Below are 23,304 nucleotides of genomic sequence, written 5' to 3'. Positions count from 1 at the left end.
GATCAGGCTTTTGAGTCTTACCCCACCCCCAGTCACGAGGTGACCCTGGGCAAGTCGGATTCTCTCTGGGCCCTTTCCCCATCTTTATAATCCAATGGTGAAAGTCATACATTCTTCTCTGCTATTGACACTCCTTATCCACAAGGCGTACAACCAAGCAAAGGCGGCATAGCCAGACTCAGCAAACTTAGGCTCAGAGGGAGACAGATGAAGCAGCAGCCTGGAGTTGCTCCACGTTGGATGCACACCCAGACCTTCAAGCGCTACCCAGATGCCGCAGGCAGAAATGAGTTTATTGCATTAGAAAAAATACCAAAGAAAAACAGCAAACACCTCCGTACTAGACACAATTATTAGTTTGACTTCAAGGGCGAAAAGGAATCTCAAAGGTACAAACTTTATTTCTGGGAGGGGGTGACAGTCTCATCCCTCCTCCTCCTTCCCTGTCCCTTTAAACCAATGGACCTCGACAGAGGTGTCCACCCGTGTGATACAATCACACACATCTTTTCTCGTTCTGCTTGCCTGCACACGCCCGTGTGGAGCTAGCTGGTCACAGTGAGCAGGCTCCTGAGGCTCTGGGACAGACAGAGAAATGTGAGGATGGGGTTGGGGGGGTTCCTAGCCTGAGACCAGGTTTCCAGTTAGTGATGGTGGGACTAGGGTGGGGGCGGGAGGGCTTGCCTTCCTGCAGAGCTGAGAAAACGGCTTATTGATCCCTCCTTCTCCCCCCACAAACCCTAAGGCACAGGCATTGGCACAAGTGGCTGTTGCACATGAAGGGTGGCTTTCAATGAACCAAGTGACTCAAAGTCTCTCAGGGGAGCCACTCAGGCTAACTTCGTGGTACAGCCCTGGGTCTGGAGGTGACTACTGGAAGGAGAGAAATCAGCGGAGCCTGGATGTGGGAGGAGAGAGAAGAGGAGTTTGTGATGCCCATCATGCTCTGGCCAGGGCTGAGTGCTCTGGGCAGGGAGGTCTGGAGCAGGAGCCTGGAAGAGAGAGAGGGCTGGGCAAGGCAAGCTGAGAAAGGAGAGAAACCCAGCAGCTGAGAAGCAGAGCAATGGCCTTGATCCACATGCTGCCCTCCCAGGAGAAAGCCAGCCTGAAACCCATTCTCCACGGCCCACTTCTGCCAGTCGGTCAACATTAAATAACAGCCCCTGATGGTTTCTGCTCTAATGTATTATTACTATGCACACTGGCAAATCAGTGGGTCTTGAGAAGAATTAAAGTGCTCACTGGTTTGGCTTCCAATCTTAACAGTTCCAAAATGTCACTTGACATCACAGCTAGTCATCATGGACGTGCCCTGGTCAGGTCACAGGCAAACACTAAGGCAGAATAACATCTTGTCCTCTAGCTGAGACCCTGATGATGCCAACTGCCATGGCTAATGGCAGAGATGGGAGGAGATGAGGCCAGAGGTGAGCAGCAGCTTTTTGGTGAGGAAAGGCACCTGCTGCAGGCCAGACGCCAGGAAAGAGAACATAATTCAAGTCTGAGAAGTGGCAGGAGCCATGGCATGAGGGGCCCGAGGATGCCAGGGCTGGGACTCAGGTACCACGCAGCTCTGAGTTCTTCTCCACATTCACTCTCCCAAGTTAAAGGAGGTTCACATGAAGAAAGAGAATATGAAAGCCTCTCCAGATTAGAAACTTTCAGATTATTCTTTGCCTATAAGCTCCTAGCAGCAGCTCTTTATGAAAATGCCCACTCATGCCCTCAACCTTGCTTCTTTAAAGTCAGGATGACACCAGAAATAACACGTGCCTTCAAAACACATTTAGGATAAGGTAAAAACCCCTATCAGAAATAACTCTAAATTTTCTTGCCACCTTGATTCTGCATCATTATTCTTTCTACATCAGGGATATTTTCCAAGAGCAGGGAATCATTCCCCCTTGGTCCCTAGCTGAACACTGCATATCGGTCTGGGTGGGGTGGGTACAGTGACTGCAAATAACCTACATTATTACTTGCAGACAAAAGGTCTCTGCTGCTCCAGACCTTCATTAACTATGACAGGTCAGCTATGCTGAGGAAATGCAGCCTGTAGACAGCAAAGCAGGTTCTCCAAGATTGATGTCAGAGGGCTGGCAATCAGTCTAGGTGGAGGGAGGAATGGCTTTATCCTGTTTCCTCTGGCCTGACACTTGCTGTTACTCCCCCTCCATCTTGAGCCCGCCCCATGGCCTTGCTTGGGGGAGGAGAGGGAAGGTGAGAGAGATCATGGCTAAAGAGTTCACTTAGGTTGGGTTAGTCATCCTGAAACTGGCCCCATGTGCACCAAATCCTTTGGTTCATTTAATGGTGGAGAGTAACCGCTTCCAGGTCATGGATAATGTAAAACTCACCTGGGTCCCACAGGTGGTGGCAACCTGGGTAGAGCGTGGGCATTCTCTGGAAAGAGGTTCTGGGCTGGGGCTCCCCTAGACTGTGTCTCTTGCTTTCTGCTTAAACAAATCCCCTCTGTTTCTCCAGTGTGGAGGACGCTTAGGAAGCAGCGTCAAAAGTGAACTCACAGACAAGACAGCCTTAATAAATTAGTATAATACTATTAGAAGGGATGGCATTTTGTTCTGTTTCTTAGCAGCATTGTCCTACATGCAGCCTGATGATCTCCTTCCCTGGGAAATTTAAAAAGCCGTTCCCTGGTTGTTAGCTCCGATGTAAAATTATAAAATAGAAATCTGGTAGGGTTTGTTTTGTTTAAAAAGGAAAAGCCCTGTTGAGGCAGGGCGGTCCCATGCAGTCCTGTTAGCTCTGGCCGTTGGGTCGGCCCACTGTGCTCCCTCCGGGAGGCTGGATCTGGATGGAGTCCAGGAGGGGCCTCAGGGCCTGTCCAAAGGGCCTGCAGAGAGAACAGACACGGGAGCTGGAGTGGGCTCTTGGACGCAGACTGACACAGCTGGCCGGCGCGCCCAGCTCTGCCCACACGTGCAGCAGCACTGCCACGCCAGGAAAAAGTTCGCTATAGTCCATTTAATTTTCTCACCTACCTCATACATCCTTTTTCATAGAGGGGATCTCTACATAGCTGCTCTGCAGTTTTACTCCTGGTGTCCCCTCCTTAGTAAATGCTACCATCGTACTACCTTTGCCTCCTGATTAGCTGTGGTTTGAAAAGGTTGGTCACATACTGGGAACTAGAGCTTTCTGTACTTTCTGTACTTGTATTTTTAATTCTCATGGTACAAGAAGATAAAGTTTAAGTGAGGAAGCTGAGGTAAAAGAAAAAGGATATGAAAAAGAAAAAAGTCAGAAGTGAGGATGGCACATAATTGGACTCCTCAGGGAACTGAGGTCTTCTAGGGAGTACAGGGAATACTCAGGAAAAATGACAGGTGCAGGAGGTCAGAAGGTGTTAATGCCACTGTATAGAGGGCTCCCAGTTCGCTCTCAGAGTAGCTTAGCCGGAAAAAAGACCACAAATACCGTAGTCTTAGAGACTTTCCAAGATTACTGCAACCTTAAATCCGGTTGCCCACAACACATCTCAGTTACTGGCTTTCTTTTTCTTCGGTGATACTGCCATTTTTGAAAACCATCCCCAAATTCAAAGGAAATGAAATATTCTAAAGCATAAACTGATGAAACGAAGAAATACTAACCCCAATTCCGACAAGTCCAGGAACCCCACCCATCAAATAATAACAGCAAGAACATTGCAGCTACTCGGGTTTGCTCAGGGCCTAATAACCTAGATCCTTCAGCAATGCTGTGGTGTTTAACACACCCACCAAGGAACAGGAAGGCAGGGCCAGGACTGGGACATGGGGCTCTCCTCACCAGCTCGACACAGACAGTAGCCTTCCTTCCTGTGTGAGTTTGTCCTGAGGGGCTCCTACCTGGGCGCGAAGAACAGCTCACCTTGCTGAGTCTGCTAAACCTGCCAGGATCCCTGCTGAACAGGTCCCCAGTTCAGGAGAAACTGGGTCAGAGTCAGCAAATGGACCTGGTCCTAGAGTGGACAGAGGCTGCCTGAACGCAATCAACAGCAAAGGGAGGGAGGGGTGTGGCATTGGGGTGCCCGGATGATGGCCCACAAAGCTTGGACCACACCAGGGAGGGAGGGGCTACACAGTGTTTTTGAAGAAAACATCTACCGAGGGCTGACTGTGCGCTACGAGGTACGAGGGCGAGTAGGAGGTTGTCTTTGAAGGTGTCAAAGAACTCAAGGTGCAGGGGAAGAAGGACGAACAACAGTTTCAAAACAAGTCACCCTACTAATTCTCTGACCTACTCTCGGCTCGTCTCTGACTTAAAAGGCAGTGGGCACGTCTGGGGAGTGGCGTGCTTCATGTGCAATGGGAAAGACAGATGCCAGGACTCTGTACAAACACTGGGGCCAGCGTCAGCTGGGTTTCTAAGTTCTGCAGTTGCACTCAGGTCAGGGTAGAGTTGGTCCAACTCCAAGGAGGGTGAGGGTAACACAGGTGAGCATCCGAGAGTAGAAAGAATGGTGGCCTTCTATGTTAGAAGCTGCCATCATGACACCCCACCCAGCTTGGGAGGATTCTGCTGAGAACAGTGGGGGCAGATGTGGGCCAGAGGAGAGGCCCTGTCCGTGAATGGGGATTTCAAAGGCAGAGACAGAGACAGAGGCCACTTACGTGGAGAGAACTTCAGAGGGAAGGTCGGTGATGTAAGAAGGGATCTTCCGCCCGGTCAGGAACTGTGCCACTTCGTTGCTGAAGGTGTTACAGTTGTGTTCAAAGAGGTTGTAGGCTTCACCTCTGTACATAGTGAGAAAGGTTTGGGAAACAGATATGAAAGTCAGCAGCCATGTATGGGAAACCATTCAAACCAGGTAACAGAATGGTGAGCACAGCTGAATTTGGGGACGGTGATTTCCCCTCTCTTACACTCCAAAAGGAGTGCTTGATTTGCCACTCTGGGCATTTTAAGGGAAGGATGAAATAAAAACATTTGGCTCCTCCACAGTTTCAGGAGAATCTTTATATTCACAAAAGCAGAGCTACAGGGTTAGAGTTTAACACTTCAAATTGACTAAAGCTTCTTTAAGAGAAAATATGCTCAAGTTTGTATTTTATCCCAACCTCTCTACAAACCCCGTTTTTGCTTTTCAGGATAAAATACTGCTGTTGAGAGCAGCATGTGCTGAAATAGCAGCAGCTGACTTTAATCAGAAGGAATAAACAGCCCTTCCTTTCCTCAAAAGTTTCAGCAGTACATATGCTGGGATGGAACAGTGGCCTTGGAGGCAATGCTGAGCTCTTTTTGTGTCATGATTAACTGCTTTCCCTTCATATTTATTCAGCAAATACCGGGTCAGACCTTGCACTGAGTGTTCTGGGGGAAATGACCTGGTGGCTGCCCTCTGGGGGCCAATCATCTAGTGGGGGAGACAGACACAACTAACCACCACCCCTGTCTCCACTCACCGGAACAGAGACTCCCCCAGGGAGGACAGGTACTCCAGGAAGATTTCTTCTGTGACTTCCGTGCTCCCCACATCAACCACAGAATCTGGGGGCCCAAGCAACGTCCCTCCCTAAAAAAGCCAACCCAAAGAAAGTCAGTAAATCACTCTCTCCACTGAATTTTTTCATGTGGCTTCCCATGGAAGACCACAAATGCTCTGTTCCAACAACTTTTAACTCCCAGAGCACCCAGGGCAGATGAAGAGTTATTATTATTTTTTAAATTTATTTACTTTTTAAATTTATTTTTGGCTGCATTGGGTCTTCGTTGCTGCGCTCGGGCTTTTCTCTAGTTGCGATGAGCCGGGGCTACTCTTCGTTGCGATGGGCGAGCTTCTCATTGCGGTGGCTTCTCTTGTTGCGGAGCACTGGCTCTAGGTGCGCAGGCTTCAGTAGTTGTGGCTTGTGGGCTCTAGAGCGCAAGCGCAGTAGTTATGGTGCATGGGCTTAGTAGCTCCACGGCATGTGGGATCTTCCTAGACCAGGGCTCGAACCCCTGTCCCCTGCATTGGCAGGCGGATTCTTAACTACTGAGCCACAGGGAAGCCCAAGAGTTAGTTCCTATTTGTGTCAAGGTTATAATGGCTTAGAGCTCCCTGGAGACTTTCCATCGCCATGTGCTGGCAACATGGCTAAGAAGTCAGGTGTCCTGTTTCTGGCGGGGCCCTGGGAAGCTTAGTCTCCTGCAGGTCAGACTCCTGACACTGTCCATTCATTCAGTTGATAAAAGGATAGAAACCCGGAATCTGAAGTCTCCCTTTGGCCCCAACATGCCTACTCACGAGGGCAGAACAGGACGACTAGAAATGGCTCACACTTGACAGGCCATCTTTCCAGGCCTATATTCATAATGTATGCAGCCAGTTTTTTTGTGTGACACACTTGATATCCCTTGTAACACTGGGAGAATGTGAAGAACTGTGAGGAAGCTGGCAGGCTGGCAAATATTTCCACAATTCAGTTCCTTTTTGATCTGTGAGGCTAATTTAACGAGGTGATAGGGTTCCCCTGGCAAGGGAGTTAATGGTCCCCGAAAGGCCTACAGAAAAGTCTCAGCCATGGGTTAACAGACTGCCATAGCAGACTCAAGGAGAGACCAAGGTCCTGGGGGAAACCAGCCAAGGGGAAAGCAACAGGGTCACTGAAGAGGAGAGAGCTGGGAATGGGCTGAGGAGTAAGGGAGAGTACTCCAGAGCAGAGCTCCCTGAAAAGATCATAAATTCACACAATAGCAGCTATTGAGCACCTACTATGTGCCTGACGTTGTTCTAGGCACTGGGGAAAACATGGTGAGCAGGATAATTACTGTAGTCAGAGTTGCAAGAAACTAAAAGGTCATTATTCAACCCCCTATTATTCACTCATATGACAAATATGTATTGAGAACTTACTATGTGCCAGGCCTTAATGCTAGGCATTGGACAAAACAGATGAGATTCTTGCCCTCATGGAGCTTACAGTCTACCAGGGAAGGCAAACAAAAAAATCCCATAAACCATGTATAATTACGAGCTGCGACAGGGTCTTGTTGGAAAAAGTACTGCCGTTAGTACTTAAGACAGGGGACCTTCCTAGTCCGAAGGGTCAGAGAAGACTTGGCTGAGAAAGTGACATTGAGTTCATCTGGAGAATGGAGAGGCATAACCACATGAAGGATGAGGGAGGTAGACTGAAGTCAGAGGACAGGTTTAAATGTCCAAGGTGTGTTCAAGGAATGAGAAGAGGGGTGTGGGGAAGGGCACAACCTGCAAAGAGGCCACCCAGAGAGAGAGACCGAGACCAGATCAGATGGGGCCTTGTAGGCTACGCTGAGCTTTCTTGTTTTTATTCCAAGAGCAACGGGCAGAGTACTGACTTAAGCAGGGGAATGCCATGATCAGGTTTTCATTCTGAAACAATCACTTTGCCACCTGTACGGAGAACTGACTGAGAAGGAAGAGTAGATGAATTGCTGTGGTCCAGGCTAGAAATGAGGGTGGCCTGGGTTAAGGTGAAAGCTCTGGAAAAATGAGACGAGATGAAGAGAATTAGACTGGTTTAAGATACACTTACAAGGTAGAACAGACTTGGGCTTAACGAAGGACTTGTTATAGGAGGTGGGGGGGGGCAGTGGGAGGAAGAGATAAAAAAAATGACTTCTCATTTATAAGTATCAAAATGCATGGTTTGGGGCTTCCCTGGTGGCGCAGTGGTTGAGAATCTGCCTGCCAATGCAGGGGACACGGGTTCGAGCCCTGGTCTGGGAAGATCCCACATGCCGCGTAGCAACTAAGCCCGTGAGCCACAACTACTGAGCCTGTGCGTCTGGAGCCTGTGCTCCGCAACAAGAGAGGCCGCGATAGTGAGAGGCCCGCGCACCGCGATGAAGAGTGGCCCCCGCTTGCCGCAACTAGAGAAAGCCCTCGCACAGAAACGAAGACCCAACACAGCCATAAATAAATAAATAAATAAATAAATAAAATTCTTTAAAAAAAAAAAAAAAAGCCCTTCTCCTCCGCCCGTTTCCAATTTAAAAAAAAAAAGAAAAGAAAAGCATGGTTTGGACTTCCCTGGTGGCGCAGTGGTTAAGAATCCGCCTGCCAATGCAGGGGACACGGGTTCGAGCCCCAGTCCAGGAAGATCCCACATGCCTCAGAGCAACTAAGCCCGTGCGCCACAACTACGGAGCCTGTGCTCTAGAGCACACATGCCACAACTACTGAAGCCCGCGTGCCTAGAGTCCATGCTCCGCAACAAGAGAAGCCACCGCAATGAGAAGTCCACGCACCTCAACAAAGAGTAGCCCCTGCTCGCTGCAACTAGAGAAAGCCTGCACGCAGCAACGAAGACCCAACGCAGCCAAATAAATAAATTTTTAAAAAAAAGAATGGTTTTTTGGTCTTTGCTTGAGTACCTCCTGTGACGACCCTTAGACAGCTCCGACAGAAATTTTCTGGAAAAGGTCATGGGCTTTGGAGTCAGAGAGACCTGAGTTTTAGTACTGGTGCAGTAACTGGCCATGTAACTTTGGGCAATTCACTTTACCTCTCAGAGCCCTCATAGTTCACATTGACTGAGCTTCACATTGACTAAGTTCATACCATGCACAAGGCACTGAGCTGGTGATGGTGATCGAAGAATGAGACAGTCTCAGCTTACAAGGAGCTTACACAGGGCTCCCCCTGGAGACTCAGGAACAGCCCATTTCACCACAACATGCTCAGTGTGACAGAGAGGGACCACAAGTACCATGGGAGCAGAGAGGGGGGTAGCTAGCTGGAAGATCTGGGAAGGGTATTCTTGAGCTGAGTCTAAAGGTCACCATGAGGAACTATGCCACAGGCCTGTATACACTGGGCTAGAAGCCAGAACTATAGAGGAGAACAAAGTTCCTGGTCTATGGGAACCCGAGACTGCAGACAGGGTGGGGGAAGACACTCACCGGTGGACAGCTGGAGATACCGCCACTGCCGAAGAAGAACTCATCCTTGTGTACAACTATGGAGGTGTGCCTGCAACGCAGAGAAGAGGCAGAATAAGCCAGAAAGCTTAAAACTGGTCCGAGAAAAAGCAAACACCACACTGCAATGAGAATGATTTCTGCCTAAGGATATGACTTATAAGGTCAACATCTTTACAAAACTAACCAAACAAAGGTAAGATAAATACCATAGGCCAGAGTTTCTCAACTTTGGCACTACTGACATTTGGGGCTGGCTAATCCTTCGTTGTGGGGACTGTCCTGTGCATTCTAGAATGTTCAGCAGATCCTGGCCTTCACCCACTAGATGGCACTAGCATTACCTGCCTCCGCTGTGACGACAAACATGTCTCCAGACATCGCCAAAGGTCTCCTGGGGGCAGAACTGTCCCTTGTTGAGAACCACCGCTGTAGATCGTGTAAGCAGAGAGGAGTCCTTACAGATTCACCCCAGTATTAACAAATCAATTACTGAAATAAATCTCTGCAGACCAAGGTGTGTTCCCAGACTTTTTAAACTAACAGGAGCAGTTAACCTGGACCATGTTGAGAGAAAGACCAGATGATAAGTGTGAAACTATTTCAGGTGAAGGTGCTCATATTACTTCTTGGTTTGAGTCAAACAAAGCAAAGTGTCATTCTGGTCAACCAATATGTCAGCAGGCTCTAGGATCCAGATAGAACGTTGACCTAAGGTTTTCTCAGAAACAGAACTGAGCCCAGCCACCACCTTGTGTCTGACAGGGATGGGTCTGAGAGACCAAAGTAGAATGTGTTCTAAGACAGACATGTGGGATACTCGTGACTTCCATAGTTAGAAAGCTTGGTCAGGGGTGTGCATGACATCATTCCACCTTTCCTTAGGACAGGCTTTCTCAACCTCTGCACCACTGACATTTCTGGTTGGAAAATTCTTCATTGTGAAGGGGTGTCCTGTACATTGTAGGATGTTTATAGCAGTATCCCTAGCCTTCACCCATCCACCCCAAAAGTCTCAAGACACTGATAACTCCTGGCTGGGAACCACTGCTTTAGAACTTGAAGATTTGTGACTTGAGAGAGCTAGGTTTCAAACTGGAAGCCACAGATTGGAACCTGAAATGCATGGGTGCTATTTGGTTTCATAAACCAGCTAATGTAAGGAGTCCCACCCAACTTACCAGATGCCTTCCAGTTGTTTCCCTGTGGAGAAAAAAAGAAGAGATTTAACCACTTGGGACTAGACTAACTGGCCCCCCAGCCAGAGTAAATTCAGAACATCAGTCAAACCCAGAGTAACCCATTATAAACCTCCTGGGGGACTTTCTAGGAATGCAATTCTCCTCCAATAAGGTCCTTAGGTTGTGACATGGTATGTTGTGTTAAATAAGCTGAAAAAATAATCAGAATCCTTAAGCAGAATGCAAGATGGAACACTGGTATAGAGGTACCCAATTTTATGTCTGCTTTTCTTTCCCCTTTAGGGTCAACTCAACTCTGCCTTTTTAATTTCTTTGTCTCATCTACAGAGATAAAGCAAAACGATAGTATAGAGGACTTCCCTGGTGGTCCAGTGGTTAAGACTTCGCCTTCCAATGCAGGGGGTGTGGGTTCAATCCCTAGTTGGGGAGCTAAGATCCCACATGCCTCGTGGCCAAAAAACCAAAACATAAAAAAACAGAAGCAATATTGTAACAAATTCAATAAAGACTTTAAAAATGGTCCACAGCAAAAAAAAAAAAAAAAGAAAAAAGAAAAAAAAATCTTAAAAATAGTATAGAAAAACTATTGTCCACTTCTTCATGGAGCATATGTGAGGTGAAATCCTTTAGAAAATGAGAGAGCAAACTGCAGATGCCATCCATTTGAAGAGTCAATGCACATGTATTCTACACCTCTACATGCCAGAAATGATGTGAGGTATGGAAATGCAAATATGAACAGATTACTGTCCTGCCTTCAAGGAGCCCAAAGTCAAATGGAAAGAGAGAGACACACATAAATAACTAAAACACAATGTTGATAGGCTCCATAATAGTGGTAAACATAATAAAGAATTACCTTCACGAGCTACAATTCAACTGTGAACAAACGGGGGAGGGATGGACATTTGCGCCAGCGGGAATAGTATGTGCAAATGCATAGTTGTGAAAAAGACTAAGGTCTTGCAGGGTAGAGCAGAGGGTGCAGTGATGGTGGTAAGAGGATGAGTGGCAGGCAAGGGTGTGAGCAAAGTAGAGCAAACCTGGACTGAAGGCTGCCCTACACTGTGGGGCATTGAAGGTTTTTAGGCAGTAGAGTGCCCTGATCAGATCCATGTTTTTAAATGATAACTGTATCTTCTAAGAGATAACTATAGGAATAGAAGATGAATTGGAGGGCAGAGAGTAGAGAGAGCATACGAGAGTGAGGAGGCCTTTGCAGTAGTCCACGGGAGACTCAACAGTGCTAAGGATGAAGAGGAAGGGCAGTGAAAGACATGAGAACATTATCAAAGGTCACTCATTCACCCTCGGTAATAATTTCATGGTAACTGTTTATTGATTGCTGAATTGAATACTTTCAATGCTTCAGTGTTTGCCCTGTGACTTTCTAAAGGATGAAACTCTAGGCACTGTGTGGAAGGAGAGGTGATATGATTACACTTCTCCCTTTGCATAAGTTGCACTATTTTGCCCCTGTAAGAAAGCTTTTAAAATAACAGTAGCCTAATTTTCTTTTTTTTGGAAGAGACAGAAGAAACCATGGGTCCTGCATGACAACCTATTGATGGCTCAGCATAGTGTCATCAGAGGCAGTTAAGAATATGGCATAGGTTCAGAGCTGAGCTTTTTCCCTTTGCTAGCGGTGGATCTTGGGCAAGTTTACTCAACTTGAGCCACAGTTCCTTCAATACAAAGTTGTTGTAACCAGTAATGATAATCTGTATAAAGCATCACAGTGTGTGGTACACAGAAGTTTGATAAATGGAGATATTACATATGATAGCCTCCTTGGGGAAAAAGGTAAAGACTTTCAAAAGATAAAAGAAGGGGCTTCCCCGGTGGCGCAGTGGTTAAGAATCCGCCTGCCAGTGCAGGGGACATGGGTTCGAGCCCTGGTCCGGGAAGATCCCACATGCTGCGGAGCAACTAAGTCCGTGCACCACAACTACTGAGCCTGCACTCTAGAGCCCGTGAGCCACAACTACTGAAGCCCGTACGCCTAGAGCCCGTGCTCCGCGACAAGAGAAGCCACCGCAATGAGAAGCCCGCGCACCGCAACGAAGAGTAACCCCCGCTCGCCTCAACAAGAGAAAGCCTGCGTGCAGCAACGAAGACCCAACGCAGCCATAAATAAATAAATAAAATGCAACGTTAGGGACTTCCCTGGCAGGCGGATTCTTAACCACTGCGCCACCAGGGAAGCCCTAACATTGCATTTTAAATAGAGCTGATGTGCTCTTCTGGACTGCCACTTATAAAACAGCTTGCTGTCTAAATGGCAGCAATTTGTTGTTCATTTCCTTGGAGACATGCAATGATGCATGAAACTAGACATATAAGGGATATTGCTTTCTCTTGACTGTTCCTGCTCTCATTTACTTTGGGAAAAACACTATACTTGTATGAGAAGAAGTACAGTGTAGTGAACAAGAACACAGGTTCTAGTGTGGAACTGAATCCAGTCTGAGGCCAGGTCTGAATCCAATCAGTTCAGTCAGTGAACTAATGCTTATGAAGTGACTATTATACTTCAGGCAATATTCTTGTTTACATCAGTAAACAAAGGAGATGAAAAAAAAACTCCTTCATTGTATTTACAGGGTGGGGAGATAGGACAGTCAATAAATACTAATAATAAACATAATAAATCATAGTAGGTTAACAATAATGAGTGATAAAGAAAAATAAGAGCAGGGTAAGGGACACTGGGAGTTTCAGGGATGGCCAGGGTGGGCCTCTTTGAGAAAGCGTCATTTGAGCAAAGGCCTGAAGGAGGCAAGGGAGGGAGCCATGCAGAGGCAGGACATGCTAGGTGTATCTGAGGGACCTTAAGGAGGCCAGTGTGGCTAGACTGGGTGAGTGGCTAGACTGGGTGAGAAAAGTAGGAGATGAGCAGAGGTAATCGAGGACCAGATCATATAGATGAACTTGTACAAGTTGAGAACTTTTCTAAGCCTGAGCTGTCCAGTATGGTAGTCACTGACCACGTGCGGCTATTAAAATTAAAAGAACAAATTCAGTTCCTCAGTTGACTACTGCATTTCAAGTACTCAGTAGCCACATGTGGCTAGCAGTTAGAGATGGGACAGTGTAGATCTAGAACATTTCCATCATTGCAGGAAGTTTTTCTGGATGGCATTGTTTAAACCTTAGTTTCCTATTCTGTCAGGAAAAAAAAAAAGCATAGTAATAGTGTCTACCTCATAACATTTCCAAGGTTAAAAGAGATGACACACAAAATAGTCCCAGCACAGTGCTTGGCACATAATATATGCCCCCCACAAACTAACTCTTCTGGGACTTCCCTGGTGGTCCAATGGTTAAGAATCCGCCTTCCAATGCAGGGGACTTGGGTTCAATCCCTGTTCGGGGAACTAAAATCCCACATGCCACGGGGCAACTAAGCCTGCGGGCTCTAGAGCCCCCGTGCCGCAACTACTGAGCCTGCGCGCCATAACTAGAAGGAAGCCCATGTGCTGCAACAGAAGATCCCACGTGCCACAACCAAGATCCTGCAACTAAGACCCGATGTGGCCAAATAAAAACAAACAAACAAACAAAAACTAACTTCTTTTAGGCTTCACGATTTGAAAGTGTTATGGCTGCTTTCATAGTACCTTGGTATAGAAACTACCTATTTACATGTCTTTTTCCCTCATTAGACTATAATTGTCTCAAGGACAAGGGCAGTTTCTTATGCATCTTTGCAATTCTAGTGCCTAGCAAAGAACCTGGAACAGAGATGCTACATGCACAGCTGTTGTGGTTGACACACAGTGCTAATAAGGCCAAAGTTCTTAACCCCAATCTTGGCTGCTCTGGCTTGTTACTCAAATGACTTTGCAACCCTGGCATATTGCACCCTGGGTCTGCTACTGCCTTCTCAGATGCCCATGTTCAATGACCCAGGTGTACAGGTGGCAGGTACAGATGCACCGGTTCAAACCCAGCCCTACTAAAATAATGGGTTTTTGGAGAGAGGCCTCAGAGACCATCCTGCCACTTATTTTACACCTGAAAAACAATTCAAAAGTTGTGGGATACAAACCCTACTTTATTCTGCTTGATATTCTCTGTATTGATCACTAAATTTATCTGTAAGCTGGACATTATACTTCCTCCTTATTCAACTACATCAAGGTATGCTTAAGATCTCATCCATCCATAGAATGGTGATAGAAACTATAGAAAAAAGATCCTCTTATTTATTCATTCTTTCATTTATTAATCCATCTACCAAACACTTGGAGCCAACAACATTTAAAATGGATTGAGTGGATTTACATCCTTTCTTAATTTAAAATGCTTCATAGTTATCCTTATTCTCACAACATCTTTACATGATAGAGTGGAACAAATATTTATTAACATCATTTCAAACAGGTAAATAAAGATGCATGGTTTGTCCAGTGTAAAGACAAGAAAAAAAAAGGATATAACCATGTACTTGTTGGAGCAACTCAGGTAGAAACGTAAGGTTGGCTGCCCAGTGGCCTGCTCTCATGAGGACAAGAACGAGGGTCATGGCCTCCTCTGGGGGTGACAGGCATTGTAAAGTGGGACTGAATTGATTAAAAAAATTTTTTCAGCCAGACTGAGGTACAGTAGGTGAGTAGATGGTGGGGGTTTGAGATTGAATTGGGGCACAAGGCCATTTTGGGATGTGAATTAGGCTCAGTGGATATTAGCACACTATAGAAGCAGATTGTTTTCCCACTAGGATTTCCTCAGCAAGCTGAAGAGCGGGTGGGTCAGATGGCTGCATGTCTCTAAGCTTGCTGGCACGTCCGTTGCGTTGATTTTGAAGCCTATGAGGTATGCACATGAAAACAAATGGAAGGGCTTCCCTGGTGGCACAGTGGTTAAGAATCTGCCTGCCAATGCAGGGGACACGGGTTTGAGCCCTGGTCTGGGAAGATCCCACATGCCGCGGAGCAACTAAGCCCATGTGCCGCAACTACTGAGCCTGCACTCTAGAGCCCGTGAGCCACAACTATTGAGCCTCATGCCACAACTACTGAAGCCCATGCACCTAGAGCCCGTGCTCTGCAACCAAAAGCCACCACAATAAGAAGCCCGCGCACTGCAACAAAGAGTAGCCCCCACTCGATGCAACTAGAGAAAGCCCGCGCGCAGCAATGAAGACCCAACACAGTCAAAAATAAAAACAAATAAAAAATAAATTTATTAAAAAAAAAAAAGAATCCACCTGCCAATGTAGGGGACACGGGTTCGAGCCCTGGTCCGGGAAGATCCCACATGCTGCGAAGCAACTAAGCCCGTGTGCCACAACTACTGAGCCTGCATGCTGCAACTACTGAAGCCCACGTGCCTAGAGCCCGTGCTCTGCAACAAGAGAAACCACTGCAATGTGAAGCCCGCGCACTGCAACGAAGAGTAGCCCCTGCTCGCCGCAACCAGAGAAAGCCCGCGTGCAGCAACAAAGACCCAACGCAGCCAAAAAGAAAAAAAGCAAACAAAAAAGAAAACAAATGGAAGACATGGATATTAGCCCTGTTTTTCATCATGAACAACAAAGAATGTAGAGTGAGGTCCACACTAGTCAGCCGTCCACTGATTGTAAGAGTAAAGTCAGTACATAAAAGCCAAGGAGAAAATACTCCATCTACCTCCTCATCAATTAAGGTAATGGAGCTTGTGCATATAGACATTCCTGCTGGTTATGGGTTGTGCTCAAGATCAGCACCTGCTATACTGGTGCTGGTGCTAAATAAATGTCTATTAATAAGCATAAAGTGGGTGATGTTGCTGGGACTCCAGGGGCAGGCAGTATTACCTCATTAGTATAAATCAAAAGTAGCCCTAGCTCACCTCCTAGATTTCACCCCACAGTGACAAAGTGTTCTTTTTATTTATTTATTTATCTGGCTGTGTTGGGTCTCTGTTGCTGTGCGCAGGCTTTCTCTAGTTGCAGAGAGCGGGAGATACTCGTCGTTGCGGCACGAGGGCTACTCACTGCAGTGGCTTCTCTTGTTGCGGAGCACGGGCTCTAGGCATGCAGGCTTCAGTAGTTGTGGCATGTGGGCTTCAGCAGTTGTGGCTCGCAGGCTCTAGAGCGCAGGCTCAGTAGTTGTGGCGCATGGGCCACAACTCTGCGGCATGTGGGATCTTCCCGGACCAGGGCTCGAACCTCTGTCCCCTGCATTGGCAGGCGAATTCTTAACCACTGCGCCACCAGGGAAGTCCCTGACAAAGTGTTCTTAATTGGTAGTGTTTTAATCTGACTTGCCAGATTACCAGCAATGTGAAGGGGTTAACTCAAAAAATCAGCTTATTCTTCTCTGGAACTACTAGGTAAATGTCGAATCTATGTGGGAAAAGGTAAAAGGATACATTTCTATAACATAAGTGGACCTCTGTGCGTATAGGCTAAAAAAAATGCCTATTGGCAGTTGCCCCTCCTTTAGGTAGAGAGTTTATCACAAAATCAAAATACAAAACATTGCTAAAAACTAAGAGGGTATTTTAATCCTCAAAAAAGCGTAGATTTAAAACTACTTAATACTCTAGCACTAGGATTCCTTGGAGCCAGTACAGGATTCTTTCTCAGAATAAAAATAACTAATTTGTGAAAATTGATTTGTATATTCTTTGCCTGTGAGTCCTTGTGGGATTTTTTTTTTTTAATTCAAACAGAAGGTCACAAAAATTATAATCATCCTCATCAGTTCACTCAGTCCCATGTAATTAATTTTTTTTTTTTCATCTACACAAATCAATTTTCACTGCAAAGTAAAGGAGCTGTTACAGTGGAGGATTGCTGGACTGCATGTCAATATTATGACATAGTATGAGTGTGTTTCATGTTTGGTAATTGCAATCATTGTTGCTTTTGTTGTGGTCATCAATTTACAATGCTTGGTGTCAGTCTATTTATCTCTTGTAAAAATAAAATACAGTGTGTGTGTGTGAAAAAAAAAAGAATTAAAAAAAAGACTTAAAAGAAGAAAAAAAAATAACTAATTTGTGAGTTCTTTATTTCAGTACTCAGAAGGTTCCCTCTTAATCACTGCTTGTTGTTATTAGTCAGGCCTTGTAGCAATGCTTTGAGGTAGGTCTGCAACATCTTGTCACTTACTCAGTTTGCATTTACTGAATGCCAGTAACTGTGCTAAACTCGGGATACACTCAAGAGTTCTTGCCCCCATTGGAGCTTAGAGTCTAGTTGGGGCTGGGGGAGCGGACACAGATGAGAAGACATGCAATTTAAAAATAGAATGATAAATGCTATTAAAGGAGATTACAGGATGTTATCAGCAAATTATAGAGACACATGACCAAGATTTGGGAGGTGGGGGACAGGGAAAGTTTCCTGTAGGAAGTAACATTTCAGTTGAAACCTCAAGGATAAGCAGAAGTTATTCAGGCTAAGATATGGGGAGAGAAAGTATTCCTGGCAGAGGGCACAGCCTTTGAAAAGTCTAGAGGTAAAAAAGAACGGAACGGGTTCAGTCCTGTTACCGTGTGAAACAGCCCTTCTCCACTGGGGTTCTGCAAGAGAATTAAGCCGTTATGCCCTGAGGAATCTATTGGGAGAATGAGAAAATAGCCACTCAGATCATTTTTCCTAGTGCTTAATTCTCTTGTGGAACCCAGTTGAGAAAGGCTCATGTAGAGTGTGTTCAGTATGTGGAGACAGGTGAGGGTGGAGAGAAAAGCAGGAGAAGGATCACGAAGGGCTTGGTGTTTTTTTCATTTTGCCAGAAAGAAACTGCATGATTACTAAATTAGTTCACTGGACGGATGTAAAACAGTGCACACAATGAACAAAAAAAATCTAAAACAAAGCACAATAGATGGCATTAAAACGTTAAAAAAAATCCTCAGATTCAAATAAATTCTACTTAATCTTTAAGCTTGAGTTCAAGTCTCAATCATTCCTATAATCAATATTTACTGACCACTAGCTCTGAAAGGCCACTGGGGACACACAGGGGAGTCAGAGTTCCTGCCCTCCAGGAGCTCAAGGTTCTTGCTTAAGTCTTTCTGACACATCCAGCCCACCATGGCCTGTCCCATCTTTCAAGGCCTAAAATAATTGTTTCACCACTCACCCCTTTTTGGCATCTAATCATAATTTCTCTCTTTTTTTAAATTCACTTTTTAAAAAAAATTTAATTAATTAATTTATTTATTTGGCTGCGTTGGGTCTTCGCTGCTGCACATGGGGCTTCTCTAGCTGCGGCGAGCAGGGGCTACTCCTTGTTGCAGTGCACGGGCTTCTCATTGCGGTGGCTTCTCTTGTTGCAGAGCATGGGCTCTAGAGCGCAGGCTCAGTAGTTGTGGCACACGGGCTCAGTTGCTCCGTGGCGTGTGGGATCTTCCCAGACCAGGGCTTGAACCCGTCTCCCCTGCATTGGCTGGCAGATTCTTAACCACTGCATCACTAGGGAAGTCCTAATCATAATCTCTTTTGTGCTGTTATCTAATGTTGCATATGCACAACATTACTTTTAACTAATAAAACTCCTCGAGGACAGAGTCCATGTCTTTTATTTCATTACTATTTGTACTACAGAATTAAGCAAGGAACTGAGCAGTGTAAAATCTCAAATATTCATTTGATTGCATTCTGCCAAGAAATACATACACACACACACACACACACACACACACACACACACATTCCATATGCCTAAGTCTTTAAACCTGACAACAATTCTGAGATAGGCTTGTAAAGAAAAATAAATGTGATCTTGGAACACATACATGCACACAAACTTCAGATCGGAAAACAATCAACAAATAGAAAGCATCCCTTACCACGATTAAACAAATAAACATACCTCCCCCATTATCTTTATGTACTTTAGCACAGAAAGAGGTCAAGAAATTTAACGAGCAGCTAAAATTATTAAAAGGACAAACTGAAGGACAACTGTAATAGCTAATTATCTTAGGCAAATAGTAACTATGAAAAAAAAAGTACAATCAGGCTGTCTGCTCAATTAGAGCGATAAGGGTAATTCCAGGACTGTCTTCATTATGAGTGAAAGACTGTGGAGCAGGAATACCTGCATGGGAAGCAATTCTAGAAGACTGAAAACTGGACAGGGTTAAAACTGTGGAGTCTACATTGTTTCAGGGGAGAAAGGAATTACATTGGGCTTTATCTAGTCTAATCAGGACTGTAATAGACTAGATGGGGGTCTTACAATGAGGAGCTGTCATAATAAGAGGCTACTATAACTAGCTAAAGAGCCAGGCCACTCCACCCATGAAGTTCCCCCTTTAAAAAAAAAAAAAGAATAAGATGGCACTGCTGATGAGGTCACACTAGTTCAGGACAATGAAGGCTAGGAGGGATGATCATAAAACTATGATTATGAATGGCACATACACATTGAATCCAGCTATTTTCCTCATCCAAATTTGAAACACTTGGCCAGAGATGCCTTTATAAACTTGAACTAGGTACCTACTTTACATCAATTATAAAGGAACACATTACACAGGAAAGGTGGTATAGCAAAATACCTGAGAACATGAGCTCTGGAAGTCAGACTGCCTGTACTCATAACCCAGCTCTGCCACTTACCAGCTGTGTGACCTGGGGGGCAAATTTCTTAATGTCCTATATCTTGGGTTCCTCAAATGAAAAATGGAGATAATAACAGGACCTATCTCACAAATTTGTGGTGAAGAATATAACACATGAACATACTCAGAAAAAAAGGGGTCTGGCACATGGTAAGCACTCAGTAAATCTAGCTATTAATATGCTTCTAGAATTCATTGCAAAAATCAGGAAGCAAATTGATTTTTTAAAGGTTCAAATATATTTAGGAATGGGAAATTAATAGATGGCTCCTAACAGAACTGGGACATACCCAACTTTAAGGTTAGTGATGTCTGGATAGGATGAACCTGTAAGGCAATGCCCATTTTCCATAAGTTTTTAACTCTAGAAAGTAATGATTACCAGCTTTGATAACCCCTTATTCATTAGTTTTGAAAAAGGCATAAAAGCAATATGAGAAAATGGGATAGAGAAGAGAGAATCAGATTTGCAGGCAAGGTGATGTTCTCAGAAATACCACTGGAATCAGATGTGGCAAACTGATGACGTTGGCTGAGGTCTTCTAGGATTTCACATCTATTAAAAAAGGTTTGGGGGGTGGGAGGGAGTCCCAGTTCTCCACCTTCAGTTATGGCACCTTCCTCTTCACCCACTAAATTCCACAAAGGCCAGGCCACTTCTAGACCAGGCCAGGCTCTTTTTTGCCTGAGGGCCTTGGCAGGTTAATCCCCCTTCTGTTTGGAACATTATAACTCCCTCACCACCCACCTTGTGACCACTTCTTCCTCATCCTTTAATTTCCAACTTAAAAGTCACTACTTCTGACCCCCTTATTTAAAGTAGGTCTCTCTTCTTATTTTCTGTCTCAGCACCTAGCTGGCTTCCTGCACAACCTAGTACTTATCACGATTTGTAATTACGTCATTTGCTTATTTATTTTTAATGTCTTCCCCACTAAATAGCTCCATGATGACAGAGAACATCTTTATTTATCACATCATTTTCAGTTAAGCTTAACACTGGGACTAGCACGTAGTAGACAATGTCTGCTGAATGAATCATGAACCAATGACCCTAAGGCCCCCTTTAGCTAAAATCAATAACTAGTATATAATAGAACAAAAAAATATCCAGTGTAAAGGTGGAGGCTTTTATTTATGGGTCTAGGAAATACCTAAGTAACTCCTCACTATGACCAAGCTAACTAAATGGCTCCATTCCAAGAAGTTTAGTCAGAACTTGACTGATGTAATGTACTAGTGACTAGCACCTTCCTCAAACAGTGACTCTGTTAAGTTTGCTTTCAGATTTGCCTTATTCATTTCAACAATTGAAGATCTAGGCCCAAGCTTCTAATAATGGATTGGCTACATAAGAATTACCTGAGAAGCTTATTAACAATACAGATTTCTGGATCAAAACTCCAAAAGATTCTTATTAAGTACTTGTGTAATAAGACTCTAGAATCCATATGTATAAAACTTTGCAGGAATTCCCTGGAGGTCCAGTGGTTAGGACTCCACGCTTTCACTGCCAAGGGTGAGGGTTCAATCCCTAGTTGGGGAACTAAGATCCCGCAAGCTGCGCGGCGTGGCCAAAAAAACTTTGCTTATTTTTAATAGAAAATATATGTATGTCCCCAGCGTCAAGTTCCTCTTTTCTTTTCTTTTTCTTTCACTGTGCAGCATGTAGTTTCCCCGACCAGGGATCGAACCTGTGCCCCCTGCAGTGGAAGCATGGAGTCCTAACCACTGGATCGCCAGGGAATTCCCTAAGTTCCTCTTTTCATAAGCTACCACTGTTAGCAATTTTCTTATGTATCTTCCAGATAATTATTTGCCTAAACAACCATGTATCCTTTGCTTTAAACACACAACTGCATATTTAAAGAACTGTTCCAACTTCATTTTTTCTATTCCCATTTAACAATATATGTTGGGGGCTTCCCTGGTGGCACACTGGCTAAGAATCTGCCTGCCATTGCAGGGGACACGGGTTCGAGCCCTGGTCCGGGAAGATCCCACATGCCGTGCTCCGCAACAAGAGAAGCCACCACAATGAGAAGCCTGCGCACCGCAACGAAGAGTAGCCCCTGCTCACCGCAACTAGAGAAAAGTCTGTGCACAGCAACAAAGACCCAACACAGCCAAAAATAAAATAAATAAATTTTTAAAAAATAAACAAAAAACGATATATGTTGGAAATGAAGGTATCTGTATTTTTAACAGCACCCTAGGTGATTCTGAAGCCAAATATAGGAATCACTCATTGCCCCAGGGTTAAGAGATTAAGTTCAACCCTCTAAGACACATTAGAAACTCAAGGACACTGAAACTCAAAAGCAGCCTTGCTTACTTGATCTCTGCCCTCTTGTCTCACAGACATGACATGAACTAAAACATTCTCTAATGTCTCCATAGAAGCCAGGAAATACTAGCCATTCAAAGGGATGTTGCCAAAGCTGTTCAATTTTCAATTCTCAGAATCCTTTCCTGCCCAACATCATCTGAAATCACAAACCTGACAATTCCTATGTTACACAAGACATTTTGGTATTTGGGTTATAAAGAGGTTTGATCTATGCTGAGCTAGGGCTGATTTTCTCTCCTGGCAGTTAAGTAGTTTAATGGAGCACAACCGAAATACTTCCCTTACTAATCCTTACTGACACAACAGCATCCAATCCTCCTCCAGAATTGCTTTCTTACCACCTGGGCAAAAGCAATTAACTTAGAAGCTGTTGAGAAGACCGCACTGTCAGGCGGAACTTGGTGAATTCTTGAGTTCGGGCTCCAGTAGACCTGACTTTACTTCTACCTGGGGGCAACGGCTGGGCCCCTGTGCAGCTCTAGCTTTCTCTCCCCACCTACCCCAGAGACTGCACAAAGAGTTTCATTTTGGCACGGAGGGAAGGCTCTCCTCCGCAGTGTCCCTTTCACCACGAGGGGCACCGCGCGGCAGGCATCTTCACCTCCCCTCCACAGCGCCGAGGAAAGAGTGTAGGGGGCTCCCCAAGCGAGTCAGGAAACCCACGGGGACCCAGCGCCGGCTTCCTCCACCTCCCAGCTGAAGTGGCTCTGAAGGTCTAGGGGAGAGCGTGACTCCTTTATCCCCTCTCCCTGGATTCAAACGTGATGAGGGCCAAGAGGGGCTTCGGGGGCCCAAACCTCAGACCCACACCTTCTCTACTGGGGCTCTTCTCCATCCTCTGGGCCTTCCCCTGAGCCATGGCCCAGGCCTCCCCACCTCGGCCGGCAGTCTCGGCGCCCTCCGGCCCGGCTCCCGCCCTCCTTCCCGCCCGCCCCCAGCCCCTCACCCAGCATGATGGGGCTGAGCCGCCGGGCCAGGCCCTTGGACAGGTCGTACACGTAGAGCTTCACGGGATAGAGATTCGGCGGCTCCATCGGGACCCGTGGCGGCTGCAGCCACTAAGTCCCTCAGGCACCCGGCAGCTGCTTGGCCCTTCCCGTACCCAACGAAGGAGGGGAGCGGAGGGAGCGGGGAGACCGAGCCCGGGCCCGGCCTGAGGGGCGGGGGAGAGGCCGCCCTGCGCTGCTCGCACCCTCGCACCCGCCACCGGCAACGACTACTGTGAAGTGACAGAGCGGGGACCGGCCGGGTTCGCGCGGAAGACTGGGCGGGGGCGGGGGCGGGGGCGGGGGCGGGGGCGGG

General features: G+C 45.9%; 1 protein-coding gene across 1 annotated transcript; it reads right to left on the bottom strand.

Annotated features, from left to right (window-relative positions):
• Positions 1 to 308: 308 nt before the first annotated feature.
• Positions 309 to 23,265, bottom strand: DESI1 (desumoylating isopeptidase 1). Its single transcript, XM_061204691.1, has 6 exons — positions 22,949 to 23,265; positions 10,068 to 10,089; positions 8,869 to 8,938; positions 5,409 to 5,518; positions 4,617 to 4,739; positions 309 to 2,854 (listed from the first exon to the last, which is right to left on the bottom strand). The coding sequence occupies exons 1-6, from the start codon at positions 23,034 to 23,036 to the stop codon at positions 2,761 to 2,763; spliced, it is 507 nt and encodes a 168-aa protein (XP_061060674.1). The 5' UTR covers positions 23,037 to 23,265; the 3' UTR covers positions 309 to 2,760.
• Positions 23,266 to 23,304: the final 39 nt, after the last annotated feature.

Source organism: Eubalaena glacialis, chromosome 11 (assembly GCF_028564815.1).
Source record: "Eubalaena glacialis isolate mEubGla1 chromosome 11, mEubGla1.1.hap2.+ XY, whole genome shotgun sequence".
Lineage (NCBI taxonomy): Eukaryota > Metazoa > Chordata > Mammalia > Artiodactyla > Balaenidae > Eubalaena > Eubalaena glacialis.
The sequence above is the reverse complement of the archived record's forward strand: the minus strand, read 5'-3'. Positions and strand labels throughout refer to the sequence as shown.

Bases quoted from the DNA above. Each gene is read 5' to 3' on its own strand.
- DESI1 (XM_061204691.1), bottom strand. From the start codon at position 23,036: ATGGAGCCGCCGAATCTCTATCCCGTGAAGCTCTACGTGTACGACCTG. The intron at 8,939-10,067 runs GTAAGTTGGGTG...TCTGCGTTGCAG, and splicing joins AAACAACTGGAAGGCATCTG to GCACACCTCCATAGTTGTAC. The intron at 5,519-8,868 runs GTGAGTGTCTTC...TGGCTTTTTTAG, and splicing joins GTATCTCCAGCTGTCCACCG to GGAGGGACGTTGCTTGGGCC.